Source organism: Pavona decussata, unplaced genomic scaffold (assembly GCF_977016875.1).
Source record: "Pavona decussata unplaced genomic scaffold, jaPavDecu1.1 SCAFFOLD_26, whole genome shotgun sequence".
In the NCBI taxonomy this organism is placed as follows: Eukaryota; Metazoa; Cnidaria; class Anthozoa; order Scleractinia; family Agariciidae; genus Pavona; species Pavona decussata.
In genome coordinates, this window is record NW_028145449.1 from 2,691,927 (window position 1) to 2,717,143 (window position 25,217).

At 35.6% G+C, this 25,217-nt stretch overlaps 1 protein-coding gene and 1 long non-coding RNA gene across 5 annotated transcripts in view; both read left to right on the forward strand.

Moving 5' to 3' along the window:
* Window positions 1-1,509: 1,509 nt before the first annotated feature.
* On the forward strand, window positions 1,510-3,209 carry LOC146485522 (uncharacterized). The gene is made up of 3 exons (XR_014863370.1): window positions 1,510-1,802; window positions 2,248-2,320; window positions 3,146-3,209. It is a non-coding gene; the product is annotated as an uncharacterized LOC146485522 (long non-coding RNA).
* Window positions 3,210-19,684: 16,475 nt separating this feature from the next.
* LOC146485523 (uncharacterized) overlaps window positions 19,685-25,217 on the forward strand; it is a 29,096-nt gene continuing 23,563 nt past the window's right edge. For 2 of the 4 annotated variants that reach the window (XM_085103350.1, XM_085103351.1), the window contains exons 1-6: window positions 21,886-21,996; window positions 22,816-23,052; window positions 23,309-23,429; window positions 24,093-24,164; window positions 24,835-24,906; window positions 25,119-25,190. In XM_085103350.1, the coding sequence (XP_084959476.1) occupies window positions 21,915-21,996; window positions 22,816-23,052; window positions 23,309-23,429; window positions 24,093-24,164; window positions 24,835-24,906; window positions 25,119-25,190 (656 nt within the window). In that variant the 5' untranslated portion in view covers window positions 21,886-21,914. Of the gene's footprint in view, window positions 19,792-21,885; window positions 21,997-22,815; window positions 23,053-23,308; window positions 23,430-24,092; window positions 24,165-24,834; window positions 24,907-25,118; window positions 25,191-25,217 lie in introns of those variants that run through there. The other 2 variants (XM_085103353.1, XM_085103352.1) reach the window with 2 other exon arrangements.

The following is a 25,217-nucleotide window of genomic DNA, read 5'->3' on the forward strand; positions in this document are numbered from 1 at the left end:
TGTTGTGCCTCGCCCCAGATTACAACCAGGTCTCCATCAGCTCCCGTGGGGGGGAGGGGGGGAGGGGAGGGAGGGGTACTCCCCTATATTGCCTATACGGGAACTTGCCACTGGTTAGGTTATGGGTTTTGGCCCCTCTTCCCATAACAGGGTATATGATATCAAGCGAGTCTGTCCAAATCAGGGTCTTTTTTATTGGAACCTTCCTAGACAGGGTGTGGCTGCAAGGCTGTATGATCGTCGAGCATTTAGCAATCCGAAATTGGAGACGTTCGTCTGTATTTATTCAGCAGGTCATCAGTCAACATGGCATCATTTTCAGGACAAGATATTAGCGCTATTTCTTTCAATATCTAATTAGGGTTTTAGAATAGAGGGCGTGGTTCTACAAAGGGTAGGTATAAGTATGCCACCCGGAAAGGGGGCATCAGCTCCGCTGTGACGGTGTATTGCCTTCCTTGCAAGACGCGTACTGTTGAATCTTTTGATCACGCCTTTAGGCGTCTCCGTTCAGTTGACTAGTGGGACTGATCAGTTAAATTGTACTTCTATATTCTCTAATATCCTTGACTGAGAAATTCCAACCTTGACTGTCATTTTTTGAGGACATTGCTGCGAAATTAAAGGCGCGTGAACTTCAGTGATAATCCATACTGTTGTGCTTCAAGAAGCATAAAAGCAAACAGGATCAGTGGTGAATATTGTGTTAAAAACAGTGCTTCCTTGTCTCAGCAAGAAGACCATTTATTTAATATTTTAAACGTTGAATTGCTTTTAACCCAAACATTATTATTCAGGTGCCTGAGTTCAGACCATGAATCCTAATTTACTGCAAATATAATTTATTGAGAGTTACAGAAAATATTCAATTTGTAACTTTCCGCACCTCTTTGAAACTTGGTAAACAATATCTCGGGAACCAAGGCGAAAATTGCTGGATTGTGATCTGAATTGCAAATTAAATGCAAAAATGTACCTCTCACCTTCGACTTAACCGGTGACCGTTAATGCGAAGAACGAAATATTTCTCCGTGAAGGTAGTATTGTTACCTTTTCTTCAGAGTTTTCGCCACGCTAAATCCCTCATGATGTCCCATCTGGTGACAGAAAACCCCGAAAAAAGTACATAAGGACAAAATCGTCGTCGTATATCAAAGAAACTCCAAAAATTGAGCACGTGGAGGCTGGGTCGTGGTCGTTCAAGAATCCTCGTCAACTTTGAAATTTGAATTTCGAAAACAACGTCGTCCTACTCCAAGGAGTCTCCAGGTAATTTCCGTTATTCTTTTTTCCTAGCTTAGAATTTATATAACCTAATTGTGATGCAAGTTGGTGTTCTACTAGATTCAGCTCTGATAATTAAGAGCCGTTCAGAGCTCGAAACAAGTTAACGTTTGCGTATTTACTCGTCAGTAAAGTGTATGAAAGTATTATTTCAAAACAGTGACAAAACCACATTTTGTAGCATGCTAAAGAGCCCCACAAGAAAGTGCTATAATGCATGCTCATTGGGTTTTAAAGGATTCATAATTTAAACAGTCGGAACCACATTACGAAACTATAGTTTGTCCCTACTACGGTAGTGTTGTTCACTGATTTCTTGCTGAATAAGACGTTTGTGGTGGGCTATATTTTATTGCAGCATCGATTTCCCCTCATCTCGATGACAAATTCTAGGACTACAGGTAGTGCATTGAATTATTTAACCAATAAAAGGTATCTTCGATTTTAAGGTTGGGCACAATGAATGCAACTGATTAAAGATTTAACAGAACTTCAACGCAACGAATTTATAGCTGAAGGTGAGCTTTTTTAGCATTTGCATAGTGCATGGTAGCAGAATCGTCATTAGTAATTTCTGTTATTAGTTGTCTGCAGATCTGTTGTTGGACCGACTGAAAAGCCCTTAAATGAAATGAGTTCCCCGCTTAAATATCATCATCATCATCGTTATCATTGTCTTACAATACAATACAATTTATTTCTCTCAATAGACAGATACAGGTAGATACATAAACAATAACTGACCAGAGCCTAGAAGCTAAAACTAAAGCTAAACTTGTCATCATCATCATCATCATTATTGTTATTTTGTTGTTGTTTTTGTTGTTTATGCCATTGCTGAAAGGGGAGTTACTGATCAGATCGGAAGTTTTCCTATCTTCTCTGATGTTTCACCCAAATCTATATCTAAATTTAAAAGGCAGCTACCTAGCATATACTAACGTAACTGTTATTTACCTCCAGTGCATCCAATTCCATCCAACTTTCTGACAAGGAATCCAATGAGCAAGTCTGGTCATGAAAATTAAAGATCAAGGTGAGACTTCATAATACTTTGGTACACCCGACCTTCTAGTTAACTTGTGGTGAGGCTTCCCAGCATGGGGACTTCTACATAATAGTAACGGGGTGATCGTCGTACCTTTTAGGGGTTAAACTCGTGGTTTGGTACCCTTTAGGGTGCTAAAATCTAAAATGACTTACGTCAGAAGTACCTTTCAGTGTATTGAACTGAAAAATATGAGAGGAAGTAGATGCCAGTCAACTGTTAGTCACTGTATTGTTTTAAAAGCGTTGGTACCTGTTGCGGGTAAAAAATTCTTCGGACCACGCTCATAAAATAGAAATCTGGTACTTTTTAGGGGTGCTTTTCATAATTTCAGACGATCAACCCCGTCACTTCCATATGGGAGCCTGATCTTACGTTTGCCTACGTTTTTCTAAGGTAAGACGAAGCTTGAGTATTGTTGATGAACCAACTGCTTTTTGTAAGTAACACTTGGGCAATACAAGTTTCCCTTGGATGCCTTTACGAACCCTGCCCCTGTTATCTGCATTTTTGTGTCCCTTCCTTGCCCAAGAAACGTTTCTCCACACTGCCTGTATCCAGGTATATAAAGGGGTACCAGGTCAGCAAGCCCTTATCTGAAATCGAACAAATGGACTCTAATCTCATCCAGGGGGTATAGTAATACTTCTATTTTTCTGTGTCATGGAATCCAGTTTTAGCTTTTGATTTTGGTCCGACTGCCCACGACTTCAACTTTACCTCTAAAGGAGAGTAACGAGAACCATGTGTTCCGGAACCGTCCCTTAACTTCACTTCCAGTCGCTGATCCTCTATTTAACTCTTTCTCTCCAGGTAAATTTCAGACCAGGGATGGGAAACCACGAAAGACGTGTTAAGAAATCACTGTCCAAATAGGTGAGGTGGTTATTTGTAATACATAAATCTATAACTACTCTTTGGTGAGATATTATTGGGGTGTTTAAGCAAAATCATTTATTGTGCAAAGATTGGCCCTTTTCCGGAATAGGAATACATACAATAATTTTTAGGAGTCTCTCATAAGAGGTTTTTATAGTTAATGGTTTACAAAATGGCGTCTAAATTATCGCTTATTAGCGAACGTTTGCAAAACTGTCTTCCCGAATTTATTTAAAACGAGAATCTAACAGCTATTCCGGTTTTTTTTCTTATTCCATATAGGGTTAATCCAACGCAAGCTAATTAGCTTAGAATGCGTTCAATACCGCCAGAAAATGGTTGCTAAAAATCGTTTATAAGGAGTTTTGGGATCACCTGGATACAAAATGGGTCTTAAACTTCGTGCTCGAGCCGACGTTTGAAGATTCGCCTCCCAAAATTTGCTAAACGAGAGGTTTAATATTACTTAAAATCCAGAATGTGGTCAATCGAACGCAACCTTAGACAATAAGGCAAGAAGGAGCACAAAGGCTTTGCCATTGTCCTGTTCATTTTGACCAGTTCTTTTTAAAAACTAGCAACACGAAATATCCAAATTATATCTCACATATTGATACATACATCGTGGACAGGGCACTCTTAAATTGCCCACAAAACCATCTCAAAACAGTTAAGCTTTTAATAAAATGTTGTCCTTGTTTTATTAAATTTAGTGATCGATGTATTTTTGTTTTCTTTCTATAAAGGATCCAAGGAAATTTCAGACTTGAGATGAAAACAAGCAACAAAGATGATCATCTCTACAACTGAGCAAGCAATTCAAGTAGGGGTAGAGAAAATAGTTTAGCATTATCGCATTTACTCACGGTTACGCCATATGAATTTGAACAAAAACTACTTTTACATACAGTACAAGGTCTAAAGCTAAGAATGCAGCTTATACGCGAATGCAAGCCATCCTCGGGGACCCAGAGGCAGCTAGTCGGGAGGAAGGGATTTTCATGGGCGAACATTTCCCACAAGAATAGGAGAGCTCCCGTTCTTTTTTGTCATAGTTCATAGCTGGGAGTGCGCAAGCAGCTTATGGTACACCCGTGAGTAAATGCGATAGTTTTTGCTTTAGTTTCGTTTCGGTTTCAGCAGCCGAACAATTACAACAAAATTTTTTTTTTTCAAGATACAGTGCAATCACAGACATAACGAACCCAGTATGGTATTAAATTTTTCGGGGAGAGATGATGAAAGTTGAATGCGTGCGTATCCTAAACCGGTTATATCTAAACGGTATAATAAACAGCACCATTTGTCATTTGAACAGTCACACTTTAGGACTTCATGATAAAACTATGAGGCGTTTTGCTTTCTTTTTGTCTAAAAAATGGCTTACCATTTTCTACAATGAATTCACAATGATAAATGATTTAACAAGTTTGGGGAACAAGAAGTGATTATGCATAGAAATTATTACGCTGATTGTCTATTTTCATTAATTAAGAGTTTTGAAGAAGGGGCACCATTTTTCAGTGTACTTGATGCAATTATCTTTCTCACCGAGGCTGCCATTTCTCAAGTTGTATTCTCATGATAGCTTCACAATAGCTCTGATATTACAAAGTTAAAATAATGGATGAAGATGATTATATTTGAATTCGGTTAAAGTGTTGTCTGTTGTCAGCTTTAATTGGAGATCTAGATGTTGAGAAATTTCCCCAAAACGAGAAATCTAGCTAGAGGCCTTTCCGTTTATCGCTATTTATCTGAATACATGGACAATTCATTTCAAGCTCAAAGTTAAAAACGACTTATGTTTCCTATGCCTTGACTTGACGCTTGACGGTTTATTGTTTATTGCATTTAGGCTTTTGTTGCCAGGGTTCACAAGAGCTCTAAATATTACAAAGTTTAAATCATGGATTATGATCATTGTCTTCGAATTCAGTCAAATGATGTCCGTTTGTCAGCTTTAATTGAAGATTCTGATGTTGAGAAATTCCCAAATTTACACAAAACGAGAATTCTAGAGGCTGTTCCGTTTATCGCCATTATCTGAATACGGTCAATTCAGCCCATCCTTACAGCTTAAAACGACTTGTCTTTGCCACTTCTTGATGCTTGTTTATAATGTGCAAATTACATTAATTTTAGTCTGTTTTGAGTAAATGTACTAAGATAGAAAAACATGGTATTATTTTTTGTATTTTAAGGCTAAAATCAGTTTCTTCGTGCAGATTTAGCCATGCGCCATTTTGTATTCACTGATTCGAGAAATGCATTCTCTGTGAAAATGGGATTCACAATTTGGAAACGGCATATACCGTTTCAATTAATAGTCAGATCTTAAAGTGATGATGGGAAACAACATGTCAGTAAAAATATAGGGTGTATAGGACATCTGTGTTTTCGGTTAGATTGGTTTTACTGAATTTTTTTTTTGAGTGGTTTGTTAATATGAAGCTTGACTTGAAAGAGCTTACATGTTCAATGTTTTTCTGTCTGTTAAAGTTTCATCAGGTCTCACAATTTCATAGTTTTCAGTAAGGATTCTAAGGACAATTTTCTTTGTTTTCCAGTTTAATATTTTCCGTTGAATGTTCAATACTTTGTGTGAAAAACAAAGTTCCAAAAATGACTTGGTTCTTTGGATCTATTCTTGGTACTGTCTAAATTTTAAATTTGTTCTTTTGTCATTTTTCAATAAGAATTTTCAAGCCAAAAGGCGTTTTTTATTATTGAAAAGCTGTTTCGTGTTCGACAACAAGCTCTGGCGTTTGAAGTGATTTCTCGAAAAGTTAATTTTCTTAGTCCGTTTTCGTGTTGTTAGATTTCTCGCTAAAAAAAATGAAGGCCGTCATTCGCAGTTGTGTTACGGTTTAAAATTTGGCTAACCTTAGTAAAATTTTGAAGTTAAAGATCAATTTTAAGTGATTCTCAATTTGTTATTTTCTACTAAAATTTCAGTTTTCAATAAAGGAACTGAGACACGATTTTTAGGTAAATTACTAGCACATGATTTATTAAATGAGTAACAAAGATTCCGGGCGCGTTGTTGTGAATTCTGTTTCGGTTGAGGCCAAAAAGTGATGATGATGATGATGATGATGATGATGATGATGATGATGATGATGATGATGATGATGATGATGATGATGATGATGATGATGATGACGATGATGATGATATGTCACTTTTTGTTTGAAATTTAAAATTGTATTTAAGTTCTTGAAACCCAGTGTCAGGCTTTCTGTGGATCAGCCCTGTTTCATCTTGATTTTTCCTGTTAAACTTTCCATGGGCTTTAAGATTTTCAGACATATACTGAGTCTGGATCTTTAGGGATTTTCTAGTCCTTTCCTAGCCAGTTGGCTATAGAGAGTGAAGTTAAAAAAATCCATGATTTCTCAGTAAATTTACTGAGAACCGAGGCAACCGACAAGTTTGACGGCCTTGTAAAGTCTTGTTTTTTTTTCCACAAAGCAATTGATTGATGAAGAAACGCCATTGACTGATTATAGCTTGATGGGTGTGTGGCAATTTTCGCTCGACTTTTCGTTCGTTTTTGGTTAAGGGTGATTCGGGTTTTACTACAAATTTTACATTTTCCTACTGCTTCTCATAGAGAGATCGCGGTAGTGCATGTAACGACCTGTTGTGATCAGCTTGTTATGTTGGTCTTAGTCTAGCTTTCACAAGGATTATCTGGCTCTTTTTACTTTTTAAGGTCATGTTAGGAAATAAGATGCTCTGCACTTCTGTTTACGTTACGTCAGTTCGTCAGTTTTTGTCCAAATGATTTTCCTGGTCATTTTACAGGCCTGATAAGAAAGCTATTCAAGTGAATGTTTAAATCTGGCCGACGCTCGATATGTTAAGGAGACTACCTATTCCATAGGTCATACGCGAGTCTTCTTGCGATATAGTTTCATCTTTTGATCAATGTTGTTAGATGTCTGTTGGAAGATTAGGGATGAGACATGATTTCAAAGTGGCTCAAGCTGGTGAGTCCTGTGAAGAAAGTGTATTGTCGTCACTTTAACATATCTCAACCATTTCATTTTTTGTTATTGGTTTTCATTATTTGTGAACGGTTTTCTAAGGTTATGCCCGTGAAATCAATAAATCCAAGATGGCGGATACAATAATAGATGGCGACAGTGAAGAATCAAAGACGTGATTACCACGTCAGACGACCTTATTTTCCCATATCAGCTCAGCACTTAAGGAAACAGTTTTGGGCATACTATTAACCCTCAAAGTTTCATTGTCATAGAGTTAATGCTCTTGAAGTAACGAAGGGGGGCGATACAAATTTCCTCCCACCCCACCTACCCTCAGGCTGAACAGGATTAAAAAAATGTGACTTAGAAATATCATAAGCTGGACGTTCCCGTGTTTGTTCGCAGTTTCAATGTTTACCGTTCGTCAGTTTTCAGTTACGTGGAGTGCAATTCAAGTTACACATAAGAATTGCATGGTGCTCTCTGTTTTTAATTTTTAGGCCTGCTGTATGTTTTCAAACTGAAAACAGGAATACTTGTTGTCTTTGTGGCTCTGTTGAGCTTATTTGACTACGAATTCAACCAATTCTTTCCGCTCAAAACTTAAATTTAATGCCATTCAAATGTCACTTATATTAACAATTGAAAATTGGGCGTAAGAAACAACAATTTCATAGCGAAAATGGTGTATACGCTATAATGCCGTTTTCATTTTAGGGTTGTCCATCATTTTTGATCAGGTATTTAGTTCAAGTTCAAATAATTTTTCAGGGAAAATTCCGGGACGATTGGTCTGTTTTGAGTACGAAAAATCGTGTGGTCGAGTGAGGCTCTGTAGAATCTGTGGCCATTTGGCAAGAGATGCAAGCTTGACCTACTCAATTTAAGTTAAAACGCTAAATCATTTTTCAGTTTTAATTAATGTAAATAACTATTTCTTTGCTAGTTTTCAGTAAAGTCTGCAATCGATTTCCCATTGAAAAAGGCAGGCTTTTTTTTAGCTTTTTCGTTTAAATTCTGTGTGTTCAGTTTTCAGGAAAAAAAAAATTCGAAGGTCAGAGACATTATTGCTAAGTGTTCAGGCACGAGCTCGTTTAAGTTAACATCTGTTTATATAGATTGGATGTTAGTTTTCACTACTTGATAACTCAAAAATTGCCTGTCATGTCAGCAAAAGTGGAAGTCATTTGTCTGTTCACTCTTGGTTAAATTCTGCATGTAAATAAATTTCAATTTTCTTTGCTTTCAATCAGACTTTGGATGCTCTTCAGTCCCGGCTTAAAGGTCATTTAAGACGTGTTTTCTGGAGAAAAATTTGAAGTTATTTCCACAAGGTCTTCAGTTTCCTATTTATTAGTGTGCAGTAAATATTAAGCAAAGTTTGATTTTTTCAGGGAAAATTTAAACCACCGGTCAATTCATTCAGGACCAACGATTTCTGAATAAGTTTTAAGCCTCGTTATCGTTTTCTTTATCTTACCAGCTTTCCAGCAATCCGTCTTGTTTTCAAGGTAACACTTCCAATCATTTAAGGATAAAAATTAACGAGAAAACAATATTTCGATGTTGCCATAACATCAATTTCAACGTCAAAATCAAAATTCAAGCTGACTTAATGTAAACAGTGCACGTGTGAGGTGACAAAAACTCTTTAGCATTGTAAGTGTGCGTGCATGCTATGTCTAAACAAATAGTTTTGCGCGGATGGAGTCCAATTGCGTGTTCAAGCTAAGCTTTTTCTTCTTTATAAAGAGCATCTCATAAATTAAACAGTGTTACTTTCCGTTAAATTTCTTGAGGACGGAGAAGTTGCTGCTAGCGCTAATTAAGGTCCATGGTTTTAATGCCGTGATCGTTCACCAAATGCTGAAAGGCGGCGTTTGTCAATAAGATAATGTAAATACCGGCTAGTGTAGCCGACATACTTTGCATCAAAACAGATCACATTGACAATTGTACACCACTCATTGTTGGTGATTATAGGTGCTTTAGATTTCACAGCCAATCAGTGGGAAAAAGTTGACCTCCTAACGCAATTTGTTTGTGTTCAGCTTTGTTTGGACTGTTTTTAAACAAGAAGGCGCGATCCAAAAGGAACCGAGCCTCCCTCATTTTCAACATCAGTAGATTTACATATTTGGTTTTTATCCGTATTACTTCAAAATTTTACCTGCTAAAAACAAAAAGCTTCTCCGTTTGAAAGTGCATTGTAGCAAATGCCGTTTATCTCAAAATAAACGATTTAATGAATTTCATGGAATTTATAAAATTTGGAGTGTTTCCTAGTGTTAGCGTAAACATTACACTTCAAATACAATGCAAGCTGTGAAAATTACAATTTTGTGCTTTCTATCTCTCCCTGCTTCTTACAAATTCAATTTTTTCGAAAAATTCAATTTTTTGATCTTTCTTGGTTTAAGCAATAACAAAGTTAAACTACAAATTTGAAGCTTTTGTTATTGCCTTCCGATTGACAAATGACCTCTAGCTTTCCTTGAAAAAGTTTCATGAAATCATTCAATAATAATTGGTGATTTATAGCTTAAACTTGGGGCTTGAAACGTTTCGGTCGAGTAATTTTTTTCTTATTGTTGGGCAGTTATATCTGTTTTGCACTGTATCAATAAGCTGGCGACAATTTACACAGCAAACATTTCCTTACAACGGTACCACGGCAGTATATTGTTCTTTAGACAAAAAAGCGCCGAACGCGTAGACAATTTTAGACGTTCAACGTGGCTACCATTACTGAAAAGTTTTTTTTAGCGCGTTTCCAAAATTTGTCGTTTCGGTAAGCAAAAGTCGTAATTCTTGTCGTAAGGTGACAATTGTCGATTGCAAAGTTTGAGGACAAATCAAAACAAAAACTCCGAGTGTATTTAGGCTATGATCGTTCCAAAAAGTAGGCGTTTTTTCATCATAGAACCTCCTGTATAATTTTCCATATATAATCTTTTATTCAAAGATACCTAACAAATATTGTCACAATTTGTTTTATTGCCAAATCTATATAAATTTTGTACTCCTTGCAGTTTTGATTGTGTCTCTTGATTTTGTTTTGCCTTAGTGTTTATCTATGCCAACCGCCGTTCAAATGATTCCAATTTTCCCGCCAAAAAACTTAGAAAAAATACGGGCGCTCAAAATACGCATGCGCCGTTTTTTTTTTTATCATTCAAACTAGTTATATTCTGTTCGAAAATTTTCTATTTTCCCGCCAAAAAAACTTAGAAAAAACACGGGCGCCCATAATACGCATGCGCCGTTTTTTTTTTAAAAAAAAAAATCCAAGTTAATATTTAATATCTACTTTAGTCGCAAGTATTTATTTTTATTAGTTAATAATAGAAGACAATAAAGATCAAACAGTTGTTTCAGTTGTATCATGTTTTCTTTATTTTCTTTCTACCATGATATCTTATATCTTTTAACAATGCTTTCCAATAAGTTAATTAATTAAGTAAAAATCTCTTAACTAATTAAAGGTGTGACTAAACTTTTTCTTCCTATATATACTAAGTCTTTTGGCGGGAAAATTTGACATAATTTGCACAGCGTTTCCCCTGGCAACAATTTTTGCAATAAATTTAACGGGGCACTCCTTAAGATGTTTTTATCAAATAAAAATTTCAAAGAGTACCCCAACAAATTTAAACCCGCCAAAAAAGCTTACACCACTTCGCAAACAGAATTTTTCTGAAAGTTGTCAAGCTTAAGATTTTCTTTGTTGCCAATTTTTAGTCTCTAGTTTTAGAAAATTTTCAACAAAATTATTGTCTAAAATAGTCTCATTTGCGAAGTGGTGTACGCTTAAAACGCGACATGGCAAGCTGTTAAATAGTTTGACAGCAGAAAGAATTGGATCATCACGAAAATTTTGATAACATAACCAATAGAATAACTCAATGTTTTTGTTTCCCAAACTTTAACTAAATTTATAATAGCTGCAAAACCATTTAGCTTGCCATGTCGCTTTAACAGAACTTGTTCAACTAGCAAGTGAAGTCAGCACATGCAGGCTAACAACCTACAGTGTTACAGAGGACAAGACAAATTTAACGAGTGAAAGCATCTTTTTGGTCAAACTAATCAAGTTGGAAGCTCGTGATGTTTTGAAATATTAAGACTTTTTCGATAATTTGTTCCCAGTGACAGTTTAATTCTAGAATACGTTTGTTGTTAGTTAATACTCTTTCCGTACTTTATTTCGCTTGAAACATCAAGCTATTTTCTTTTCGGCGCTCCTTGATTGAATTTCTCGAATTCTCGTGCCCAATCAGTGCTTTCAAATTCAAAACTCATTTCTCTGGTCAATTTTCCACTTCTTTGAGTAAACGTTTTGGAGAATAATTATACAATAGCTGTAATCATATTTGGTTAATTAATATTTTGCTCTTCAGTTGAAGACAATATTTTGAAAAATATCAAGACAATTTCAGTACAAGTCTTTTGTTGTTAGTTGATATTTTTAATCCGCAGTAATTATAAAAAAATTGAAGATAATTTCTCTTCATTGATATTTAATTCATTTTCTTTTTTTAATTTCCAGTTCCAAATAACAGTTTCGCAAATATCTAGACAATTCTCCATGTAATTTAGCAGTAAAAGTTACAATCTTGATCACTAACAAAACAGTCTTTTGGTTTTAATTGGAGCAATTATTGCTCATTTTTGGAAATAATTTTTTAATGGTCAGCTCAATTTCTTTACATCTTTGATCGCAGCTGCTTTGTTTACTTTCTGGTTCTAGATAATATTCTGGCAAATATCAGCAATATCCTCCATGCCTCTGATGATTTGGGTCGTTACTTGGTAGTTTAATTTTAAAATACGTGCTTTCACTCGTTTTTTTTTGTCCCATGTAACACTGATTTAGTTTAACAAGGTCTTAAATATTTAAATCATTAAAAAACTAACGTCTGGTTGAAATAATGAGAAATGGACAACTATTAAGCCCCAATGCTAAATCTTCTCACCAGTATGAGTAAGAAATATCCCCCGAAATTTCAAATAATGTATTTTGTGTCATTGACTTGTTCCATTTTTATAGTCAGCAGGACCACAAAGGACGGTACAGATTGTTCCAGCAAGTTTCAATCAGCTCTAAAGTTCTGAAGTTAACTTGTGATCTTCAGAAACAACTCTTTTATTCATGATTTTAGCATGATTTCTTCTGCTTCAAGATTTCCGATTCGGAAAGGCATTAATTTGAAAGTTCACTAGCTTTATGCTCTCAAAACTTAACTTATATTCAAACGTTTCTAATACTTGAATTTGACCGTGCCCTTGTTTACGAAGCATTTGAAGCCAGCCACCTGAAATTTATTTCGCCTATCTGATACAAAAGATAACTTGTCGTATTCCCGTGAAAATTCCAAAATAATTATTGAGTGCGATCTCTGGAGAACAATTATCTGCTCTTGTTGTTTTCATAGAAAAAGGATAAAAAAAACAGAGGCCTAGTTTTGATATAGAGAGCTCAAACTAATCTGTACAAAGAAATAAAAAAAAACAACAGCAGAACCTACAACTGAAATGAAAACTGGGTATATTGTTTTCTTTTTCTCCCAAAATTTCAATTTGATTTAAGATTTTTATTGTTTTTGCACGTGACATAAAAGTGCCAACAGCAAAGAAAACTCCCGTAAATTATTTTGAAAACAACTCGGCTATATTCACAGCAAAATTTGAATTCAAATGCAATATAAAAACTTTTTTAAGGGCTCAAAAAGTTAGAAAATATTAAAAACCAAACGTTTTCGACTGAACAAGTCATCCTCTTGACTATGAATCTGCCCGTCACCTACGTGAGAACCCGACCCATTTTTAGTTGGCGCATACTTTGTACGACCCAACCTTTTCACAAGCGTAGAATCATTGAAGGCTTAAAGATTAAACAATGGAGCCTCAGGCTGCACAAACAAGTCCATTCTTACGTAGCGAAACTGTTCCAATGGGGATTTCTTAAATAATATAAAATATGCATGTAGTTGACGACCTTTTTACCCTGAGGATGCCTTGTTAAGTTGGAAACGTTTGGTTTTTAATTTTTTCTAACTTTTTTAAGCCTTGTAAATAGGTTTTAAATCTCAAGCGAATTTTATGGACAAGTACATATAGTGGTAAAATTCCCTGTGAAATAATTCAAAATGAATTTAAAATTTGTTCAAAGTTCACTCTTTTTGTGTTATCACATGGGCTGAAGTCTTTCTTTCTTGGCTTCAAAACTTTTTTAAAGAAGATTGTTTGTCCTCTGATAATTTTAATCCTTAATTGAAAAATTAAACCGTTTCCGAACCGCCGGATACAATTCAATTGTAAAATTCTCTGTGGAATATTTCAAAATGAATTTAAATTTTGTGTCTTTTTTGTAAGCGCGATAAATTTGTTCAAGTTCACCCTTTTCGTGTTACCTCTATTGTCTGTCCTCTGAAACTTTTGTTTTGTTCGTTTTTGGTGGTAAATGAATGACCTACTCCTTGAAGCACTCTTTTGGTTTGCCTTCCTGTAATGATTTTAATCTTTAAAAAAAAAATGTCTCCGAACCGATAAGCAATTTATTTTAGAAAACTTGAAATACAACAAAAATGTAATTCTCTTAATCTCTGCCAGAAATAAAATGGTGCAAAATTACTCAGTCCTTTGTGGTCCATTACCCTAATTTGGTACGAAATGTGTTCCCGAGACGTTACGTCAGCATTATTTCAACTAGACGCTTGTTTTATCATACATACTAGGGCATGTAAAAGGAACATAAGGGGTATTAATAGAAGGATTCTCGTCCATAATTTTTCGTCATCAGTATTTGATCAAATATTTCGACCTAGGAACTCTTTTTTAAGTAAGTCCAATTTTTGACGTAAACCTTCAACAATTCAATAAGTAATACACGTTCCCATGGGGATCCTCTTTAAAACCTTGTGTTCCCTTGACAACAGTAAACGAAGGTGGAACTGTCAAGTGTGTCAAGTGTAGATGCTTAATTTTATTTTTGTTCCCGCAACGAATTGGCCAACACTGAATAATTTATTTTTGCAAATTGGAAGCTTCTAGTTTTTTTCGTATTTCAGTTAAAAGATCACGCCAATCAACAAACTTTAATTTCTATTTCACAGACCAAATGACATAGAGTCTTGAAGATTTTGCTAGAAAATGAGGCAATCATTTGATACCGAATTAACCAAAATGAGATCCAAAACTGAAGAATATATTTTGAAATTTGAAGCTTACAGTTTCTTCAAAATTCATTCAAAATATCAAGGCAATCAACAAACTTTAAATTTCTATTCTTAAGACCAAATGATATAGAATTTTGGAGATTTCATATCGAATTAATAAAAACAAAGAGAGATTTAAAATTGAAAAAATTATTTTAAATTTTAATTGTCCAGTTTCGTTAGGCCATCGATAAGGTTTTCTTCACAGACCAAATTAATGATATTAAATTTGGAAGATTTTTATAGATAATCAGGCAATTCCATTTTAAATTAACAGAGAAAGATAGAGAACCCAAACTGAAGAATTGTTTTTGCTTTCATTTCCTTTTAAATTCAGCCAACCAGCAACTTTTCACAGACCAAGTATTCTATAGCTTTCAAGACTTCTGTAAGGAATAAGGTACTTTTACATTGGCTTACGAAAACAAACATTTGTTTGGGATGTTTTTCAACTGCATCAATTCAACATAATAATATGATTAAGGAAGAAAGCGTATTTACTAGCCTCATCTCTCTCAGATTTTGATCGAGTTGTCCTTTTTTCAGGGTAATTTTTTGGTCATTTTACATTTACACAACTTGCAGTTCCACCTTAGCAAAAGCATATAACTGAAAAAAAAACTTAACCGATTTCTAGAAAGCGCAACACTGAGCGATCGCCGATCTTGACATTTTCGATATATCCTAATTCAACTTTACTTTTAGAAAAAGGTGAACTAAAATTTCAGGATAAATTTGTTAGAAAATCTTTTTTAAATTTGTTGGAAAATCTCACATAAAGCAAATTAAAATCGCGAGCTGAAAAATGTGGCCTTAACATAAAGCTTGTATATATTGACTGATCGCTCAGAGTTAACACTAAAAATGCCTTAACCGATCTACAGAATAATGCCTTAAAAAAATAGTGGTTGGTATATTTCAGAAAGAATGCAAAGAAATTCTGCTGCATCAACAGTGTTTCAAAAATTGAGCGATCGTATATTCGAGCGTCCGCATTTCTGACTGAAAATATCAGCTTAATTCCCCCGGACCTACCCTCTCACAAATTGGTAAGATAGTTACAAAATTTAAACATTCGATATGTTAATGAACTGATCACCCAAAAAATTTCGCCGAATCGTTTTAATGTTCATAAACCACCACCATGTTTAAAAGGCACCATTTTTATACAAAAATGAAATCTTATCTTTTCCCGCTTGCTTTAGTTAAATCCTCTTTCCTATCTTCTGATCCTTTTGTTCCTCCTGTTCTGTCTTTCGTGAAAACGTCCTTTCTGAAAATAAAACAGGCAAAACACACGAGTTTGTGTTCAACAAATATGCTAAATTAAAACCAACACACATGCTTTGTTAAACACTTTGACACTGAGCTCAGCGGCTCAGAAGCAGATCCTCCCCCTCAAAATCAATATATCCGACTTTCATTTTGTAAAGGAACGAAAATCAAAAAGCACCACAGGAAAGTTCTGCTTCTTTCATTTGAACGGTCACACGTTAGGATTTCATTCACAGACTCAAAGTCTAGAACCATCTTGTACAGCATAATAAACTGCACCAAAGGGAAATTACTGCTCAGTAGCTTTCACTTGAATAGCCTTTCTTTAAGATTCCATCCACAGAGTCAAAACTTAGAACCACCTTGTAAAGCATAATAAACGTTACCACCTGGCAGTGAAAGTCGCAAACAAAGCCAACAAATTGTGACAGTAAATTGGTACCTGATTTTCAAGAGTACAAATAATCTGAGTGAGTTTTCGAGGCAAAAGACTGATCAATAATGCAAAATAAATTTGTGCTTTTTCAATGAAAAATATAAAGTTCTCAACACGTGGTCGCTTCGGAAAATTTGGAAAAAAATCTTCTTGCCACAGAAATGACCTTAAATTCAGTTTATTTATCGCTAAGTCTTCTGCCATATGTCTGTTCAGCTCTTCTTACAAGGTGCTGTTGAATTATTATAATATAAAACCACGAGGAGAACAGCGGCCACAACGTCAATGAAACCAAACTCCAGCATGCGCTAACGATTAGCTTCGGCATTTTACGCACTGAAAACATTAAACAAAACTAAACACTTACCATTAGCGTCTTCGTGAAGCGACATTTCCCTTCTTCAAAGTCTTTAATGATCCTTGCGTATCAGTAAAGCTTCAACGACGGAGGTTAATTTTTACGCGTCCTCACTCGCCAAATAGTTGCTGGGTTTGACGAGAATTCTGCACTTTTTGCCATGAATATGGATTAGAAGTTGGAGCCAATCACTGGTCGATAGAAAAGGCATATTTGCATTGGAATTCTATGCCCATGTTGCAATGAATAAATTAAACTTGACATTTCTGATATTATTGTTCGCGAGAAAGCTATTTGGAGCATTTTTTCCGCACATTCAAGGCGACTTAGGGTGGAAGTTTTGAAATTACAATCACGCATGGAAGAAAAAGTTCGATCTCCTTCATACTACATCATCATTTCAACATATGATCAAAATTAATTTTCTCATCGGTTTCCAAACAACATTTATTACCATAACAACGGTAGTGCATAGCCTCTCGTTTTAAACATTGTCGATCATCTCGAAATCTAGTCAGACAGTTTATGACGAAACTTAAGGGATTTAAACTACTCAATCTACACAGCTTGTAGGGGAAATTATAAAAAAATTTAAGTCACTTAAGAGAAAAACATTTCGATAAAAGAGACGGCTATTACAAAAAATAAAAAATGGCAACAAAGTAAGTTATTTAATCTTTCAAACCTCATAGGCTAAGGCGAAAAATAAAAATATAATGCAAATAATTATTCACCTCAGTGTCGGTGAAAGTGATGGATATTTATCGAGCCGCGAAGCGACGAGGTAGATATCCATCACTGTTCACCTCCACTTTCGTGAATAATAATTATTGTTAAATATTAGGACGAAATCAGGCCAAAAATTATGGTGTATATTATGGGTCTATTATTAGGATGAAATTTGGAGGAAAAACTCGAGTGTAAAGTATTAGGATGAAATTTAGGCTAAAATTCCTAGTTTATAGTATTAAGCCAAACTCTATAGTATAAGGACGAAAACGAGGCCAAAATCCATAGACTATAGTATCAGGATGAATATTACGTAAAAATCCGTAGTACGACGAAATTTAGGTTAAAATCCATAGCGTATAGCAGTAAGATGAAAAATAGGCTAAAATCCATCGTGTATAGTATTAGTTCGAAAATTAGGCCGAAAACCAGAGCGTATAGTATTAGGATGAAAATGAAGCTGAAGACTAAGGTTTATAGCCCTTAACTGAAGTATATAGTTTAAGTATTGATATTAAGCCGAAAACTAGAGTGTGTAGTATAAGGATGGAAATCTGGTCGAGAACTATAATCTGTATACAGTATACGGATTAAAATTAAGTCAAAAGCTAGGGTCTATGGCATAAGGATGTAAATTGGGAAGAAAATGTGAAGTTTAAAAGTTTCAAAACGCTGTAATTGTATGTAGCATTGTGCATTTTTCTGTTAATATTTTCTTCATTTACCTATGATGTACATATTTATCGTCTATATTTTGCATACTTAACGTATGTATTTCCTATTTTGCGCTTTCTCTATCTAAACGGTTTTTTAAAGTATTTGTATGGCCTACAGCCTAAAGCATACCCTCTTTAAGACGATTCAGACCAGAGAGTGCTTTACTGAAAACGTCATATCTGATGATGTGTTTTCAGTAAACTTGTGCCGTTAGTTTCTTAGTTAGTTCATTTGTGGGACTTACAAGTTTTGAATCTTTCTTTATAAATTGTAGTTAGGGGTTAAAAGTCGCAGCTGTAATTTAAGCACAGCAGGGGAAATGTTTGTAATAAAAGATGGTATGAACCGACGTAATTTAAGAGTATCTTTTGTTGTGTTGAAGACAATCTAGGTAGGAAGGGCACCCCCACGCTGTAATTCACAGTGGCATTCTGAGGGATGTAAACTTGTCAGCCATAGGCCATAGACGTACTTATTCATAAGATGGCGGGCGATAAAATATTTTTGTATCATTTTCATGAAACTTAGCCTTACTAGCCTCGTTAGCATGTGTAAAATTCAAAGTAGAAGTTTTACTCTAAAATGAGGTTAGTAGAACACATTGAAAACAATAAAAAAAACCGGCCGCCATCTATGAATAAGGCCTTTTATGAGAATGGTATATTTTAATCTTCCTTCTGCTGTGTTCCTTCTTATATTTCTTGTGCCCTATTGACAGAAGCCGGATTTGCATAGATGGGTCCAATCCGCCTGTCAAAATACATGCGCCTGGAGTACATTTAGTAATGTGTGTAATTCATACACAGTCAACTGCCGATTATAATCCCCCGGTTATAGCCATCTACCTGTAAACCAAAATATACATCCCATTATAAGCCCCCCCCCCCCCTCCCCCCTCCTCTAGCTTTCGTTGTTTGGAGTGATATTAAGTACTTTCACAGGACTCAGTGTGCTACTTTAAACAAAAAAATTGGAACAATTATTGCGGAACAATAACTTTATTATCTACTCTTTGTATATACTACCGTACAACTTTATTGTAAAATATCATTAAAGTAACTTTTCAGTGCTTAATTGTAGTATTACTGTACAAAACTGAGTAAACAGGCTTCAACTTAACGAAGGGTTTTGAATGAATGAATTGGACTTCATCATGACGTTTTAAAGGTTAATTAAAAAAACAGTAAATGAAAAACGTATTTCGATCAACACTGCTATAGCTCGTTTCGGAGCGGTTTTTTTTATTCCGGTTTTAAGCCCCCTCAGATATAAGTCCATCCGTTTATAAGCCCATCTAAAACCTCTCACGAAGTTTTATACTGACTTAATTAAACTAACAGGAACTACGCACGGACCCTTCTAGCGAGTATATCTGATAGTTATTAAATTGGAATGTTTGTGACTTTCAGTATGTTTGGAAGGAAGAAGAGGAAGGAATTTTATAAAACGTAGAAACGAAAAATGATGAACAAGGTATTGAGATTAAATATGAAGTTAATTAATAGTTAGATGAAACAGAAAGCAAACGAACAATTAACCTCTAAGGAATTGAAATGACAGCTCCTCGTCGGTTTAAATAGAAAGAATACCCTCTGAGGAAGTAACGTCATTGTACAAACATCACGTGGTTAAAAGTCAATAGGCTACTTTCGATGTATCAAAATCCAGTTTGAAAACGAGGTCAAGAGGACATGAACAAAGGAAATTAAATAATCATGTTTATTCATGTCTGTTGTTTGCGTCCTCTGGACCTCGGCATCAAGTTGGATTTTAATATTTCGAAAGGAACCTATTAAACTATCTGTTTGTCACTTCTTCGAAGTGCAAGTGCAGGGTGCGTCAGGGAAATTAAGGTAAGATTTATATTATTTTTAAAGTACATTTATTCGTAAAAAGAATCATGGAAACAAGTTGGTCGTGCTTTGTGCTAGTTTAAATGCATTTGTTGATAATTTAAGTCACCTAACTAAAATATCTGGGAACTAGAATTCATACAAACATCACCCGATTTTGCGTTAGTACAACAATTTACTGAAACCACGTAAAAACTTCCGCGACATCTTAAATCTCGTGGCATATTGTGAAGTTCGGAGTAAAACTAAGAGAAAAAAGATTAAATTTTTCACGAAGGAAATTATACTGAAAAACTGGTCGTGGAGATTTGCATTAAAGTTGATATTTTTTTCTGTTTATAACCTGCTCGAAGATTTTCTCGTTTTAAGAAGGAAGGAAAATTTCAATAAACAGAAAATTCACCGAATTTTAAAACAACTGAACATAATATTACAAGGGTTCAAGGCAGATTTCTCTAAACTTTTTGGTTTTCTTCGTTTTCGAATATTGTTTATTTATGCAGATATCCTTGCAAGGGACTTGCCATAAGCGCAGATGGTCGGTTAACAATGCTCACTTTAGAAGAGGTCATTGTTCATCTATCCTTAATAGCATCGCTGTGAATCTTGCGCACTTAAATTTTTTTTTTGGATTACTAAGGGCGGGTATAAATTATCCGTTTTATAACATTGAAAAGCCAAGAAAGTTTGTCGCTGAATACTAACATTTTTAATCAAGTTGACTATGTGGTAATTAAAAAAAAGAGTTCTTAGTGAAAGTTTAAGGTCTATAAATAGGAATCTTATTAACTTGAAAAATATTAGCATCTTTTATTCGAGGTGAAAGCTGTTTTTCAGCAGGAAGCCTCCTTGGAGATGTTCATTTGAGTTATTGTCACTAGTAACTCTTTTTCACGATAGTTTGCCTTGCCAGATACCGGCAAACTAATCTTCAAAACATGTGGCTCACAATTGTTATTCTTCATCTTGAACCTGACGTCGTTTTAATTTTCATCCACGTGCTTGAAATTAAGATTTTACAAGTTCCTTAATTCTTCGATTCAGAAAACACTCTTTGCAGGCATCTAATGAACAGTTTTCCTTTAGTTAAACAAGAGAAAAACGGTAAAATGTGTAAAACCTAGAAAGATATTAAAAATTCTGCTTATGAGGCACGAAATTATCTCCAGAGGGTAAGAACGAGCTCCATTAGCTGAAAAAGTCTGCAAGTTGGTCATGGATGATCATTCACACAGGGTTAATTGCCTCTCCGTTGAACCCTAAAACAGCAGGAGAACGAAATGTTTAATATTTGAATTTGCAAAGTAGTTTGAACATCTTGTCCATAGCTTTTAACATGAAACAAAACAAAATATAACAATGATTGGGAATTCGATAGTTCCAACATACTCTTCTTTTTTCCCATAAGTTTAAAGTTATACGATATAATTACAAACATGCATGGTCATTAGGAAGGGCGAATGGCGAAAAAGTCAATCTTTCTAATCATAAGCTTTATGGACAATGCTTCGGCCGTGTTCCAGGTTGTTATAATCGTAACAAAAGAAGTATTCTTTGAGCTATCGATAAGCTCAGTAGGAACCAAGATAATACAGACACGGTATTTTAAATTGCACTTTGCAAGTTGCCAGAACATGTGTTCAGAGATTTGAGCGAACTTCGTATCAACTTATTCCAAGGTTTTCAAATGATGTCTCTATCCTAAGAAAAATGAAGATAAGGTTCATGCAACTATTACATCTTACACTTTGATCGATAGAGATGGCAAAAAAAAATGTTCTGGCTCCAGAAACAGAAAGATAACATTCGCATTAAAAAGAAAATAAAGTCGAGCATTTGCCACGCATGCGCAGTTCAATTTAAGTTATTTGCTGTCAATTCTCGCAACCTAAACAAGTATCATAAAGGCTTTAAAAATTGCAAGATGTTTTCAAAAACCTGCCTCTTTGAATGAATTATTTATTTCGCTGCTAAGGACTACAACTGGTAAAACGTAATCCGATACTCCCAGCATCCTCTAGCAGTGTTGTAAGGATGTTGATACGTTTTGGACGGCCCTTTGAAATAGTATTCTGAATATTTTATTTTTTCTGTAGAGCTGATTTCTCCGACTTGACGACATTATGAAAGAAATACACTACTACAAGATCAAAATACTTTTACATCTCCTCACGGTACTGTTGAATTGCCGTTCTGCCTCAACTGGTAAGACACAATCTATAAATATTTTGAGGGTCATGACATACCAGTAAAGAATTTGAATTTCGCTATCAAACCTTTGCACAATATAAACCTAGCCATAACATTGAATCACCCTTTTTATCCTGCAAGAGAAATATGAGAGAAGATACCCTCCCTTCCCCCAGCTTTCGTCGACGCCTCACCTGTATAGTTGAGTAAGAAGAAAGGAAAGGTCAAGAATAGCTCCGAACCACCCACAAACTGATGTGGTTTCAAAGAGACCTGGATGAGCTTCAAAGTCTAACAATTATTTGCGAGGATTTGGTTGTCCTTTATCCTTTGTCCATAGAGCAATGAATCTGAGAACTTTATTAGAATTAAATAGACTTTAAAGTAATAAAAGTAAACCAATGGTTCAAAATCCTTGAACGATGGCACAGATTTGAAATGTATAAAGCGGGATACAGCTGTATATAGCTTTTAAAGAAACTGTGGCGCTGCGTCAATGTTGTAGTGAAAACTTAAGTTTTGTCAAATTAGTTGATAAGGTAAATTGGCAAACGTGAAGAGATCCAGAAGACGACGTTTCCAGCGTAAGCCCGTCGTTTACAAAGCGTTTTTAAAAGCCTCATATTTTAAGTTGCCAACAATATACACCAATAAGCCTGACATCCTCAGTCACCCTTGACTTACTACGGTTACAGTTTTATGACTAGCTAATTCGGTATACTTATTAGTAGTGGCTAATCCAAACATAACTTAATACAGATCACCTATAGAATAGCGCACGTGTAGGAGAACTCTCTTTCCTTTGTGCTCTCTTGTTGTGTTATCTTACAATAGCTGCACCCAAGGTAGTGTTACCTGCCCATGATGTGCTAGCATTACCAGGCTACACACTGTGGTGTTCAGCCTCTGGCACTCTTCCCATAAAAACATCACTGATGTGGAGCTCACACTTATTGGCCACCACAACGAACGTTACAACAACGATTCCATTGAACATGGAAGGAAAATACACTTGTAAAGCAACAAACCAGTATGGAACTGACAGCAGAGACATTCAAGTCAGGTTTACAAGTAAGACGTCCTCTTTTTCTCCTTTATTGTTTGATATCGGCTACAGATTTAGTCCTCGATGTGAGATGAAACCTTAACTTTGTAAGAACTAAAAAGAAATTCAAAGTCTTGTTGCAATGCCAATGGGGAAGTATGCTCTTCCTTGATCGAGACGTGATTCATACCGTTTATCTTTTTCTCCTGATCTTGTGACAAATTGAACATAGCTTACTGCCCTCATTGTTGTTTTACCTAAACATTTTCTCTTTCATTTCAGCTTGCCCTCGATGTTCTCAAGGCAAGGGACAGTGGTACTCTCATTGGGGCAATACCTTGTCCTGTTGGAATGTTCGTTCTCCTGCAGACGTCAATTGTGCTCCTTCAATTGCCGAAGTTCTGTAAGACTTATCTGGTTCTTGAAAGTTAATTACACGATGTGTTCACTTTTGTGGGGGGCGCGACGTTTCAACTTACTGCTGGTTTTATGAGACCATAAGCTTGCCAATCTTGCTTGTTGGTAACTCAGGTATATTTTGATTTCCACTCTTCGGCAAGAAACTTCTCTGGTAGAAGCTTTTATTTAAAAAATAAAACTTCTGATTGGCTTATAACCTTAGTTCTTTGCATTTTCTATGATTGTCCAGGAATTCAGTATACATTTGAGATAGTTTGAATATACGGCGGCGGTCATTGTTAAACGTTACTATCTAAAAGATTAACAATTCCAACTAAGAAGGAGAGGAATTGTCATTTGCATGGATGAAGTTGGGTCACAAATTAACGCTTCCAACTTTTTTCATCAACTTAAACTAATGATTCTTGAAGGCTGAAAAAAACTCTCAAATCAGTCAGACATTGCGAGGTGTGGGATACTTTTGAGATGAGACATTTGGACACCACTCCTGTAGTGGCCGGGATTTGGCGATATTTTTTACAATCCATACTCATTTAAAGTAAAAATGTCTTGGTGTGCTTTTCAAATTTAAACCTGATTGGTACATTTGTATATTCGTATTTTGATTGTATATAAAACTTTTACTTTCATTTTCATCATCATGCAGGTACGTGTATGGAAGCTATTTGACAACTCTACCTGCTGACATGTTTTCTAGTCTCACTAACCTACGTTATCTGTAAGTGAATTCGTCTTGTTTCCTATTATCCATATTTTCATCAGTGAAATAATCTTATGGTCTTTACATTGATCTGTCGCATTTTGACTGTGTTTTGTCCGTCTGCAGACTGAAAGACTGTCAGTTTGACTATATTTTGGCTGTGTGCAGAAAGACTGTACCTGTGTTTTGGGTCCTCGCTTCTGGCCATTTTTCTTCTCTGAATGACCGAGTGTCTGGGTTCTTTTTAACATTTCGGCTGGCTGTGTTGGTGTCTCGACTACCTGTGTGTCCCTTTTCCTGTTCGTTTGCCTGCCTGCCTCTTTTTGTCCGTATACCTGTCCTCTTGTCTGTCTTTCTCTGAGTCCAACTATTTCCTTGTTGGTCAGGTGTCAGTGTTTCTGTTTGTATGGATTTCACGGCCGGGTTATCTGTATATCTGACTGTTTTTCTGCCTTTCCGACTGTCTGTGTGTCACTTTTCCTGTTCGTTTGGCTGTGTGTCTTTTTGTCCGTATACCTGTCCTCTTGCCTGTCCTTCTCTGAGTCCGACTATTTCCTTGTTGGTCAGATGTCAGTGTTTCTGTTAGCTGGATTCTGGGGTTATCTGTCTATCTCACTGTTGCTCTGCCTGTTCGACTGTCTGTCTGCCTGATCGTCAAACATCACAAAAAAAATTGTTTTCTTGCCAGGTTCTTAGGATCAAACCACATCGAAACAATGCACGCCGACTTGTTTTCCAACCTCAAAGATTTGTTGCAATTGTAAGTTGAATAATTCCATATTACTAAGAGAAACAACTGTTAGTATTCAGTTTTCATCATTGTAATCAAGTTTCATTGCTCATTCGGAACAATTTCGTTCAAAACAAAAATACCTGTTAGATTTTCAATTAAATTCCCTACCATTTTAAGTGTTTTATCATATTGAGCATGTTATGTCCTTAGCTTAACATTATGTTTTCTTCTTATCTGAGGGATTTGTCGTCAAATGACATTAAAGTTGTACCACCGGAACTGTTTTCCAGTTTGACGCACTTGTCTACTCTGTGAGTTGATCAAATATATTTTTACAA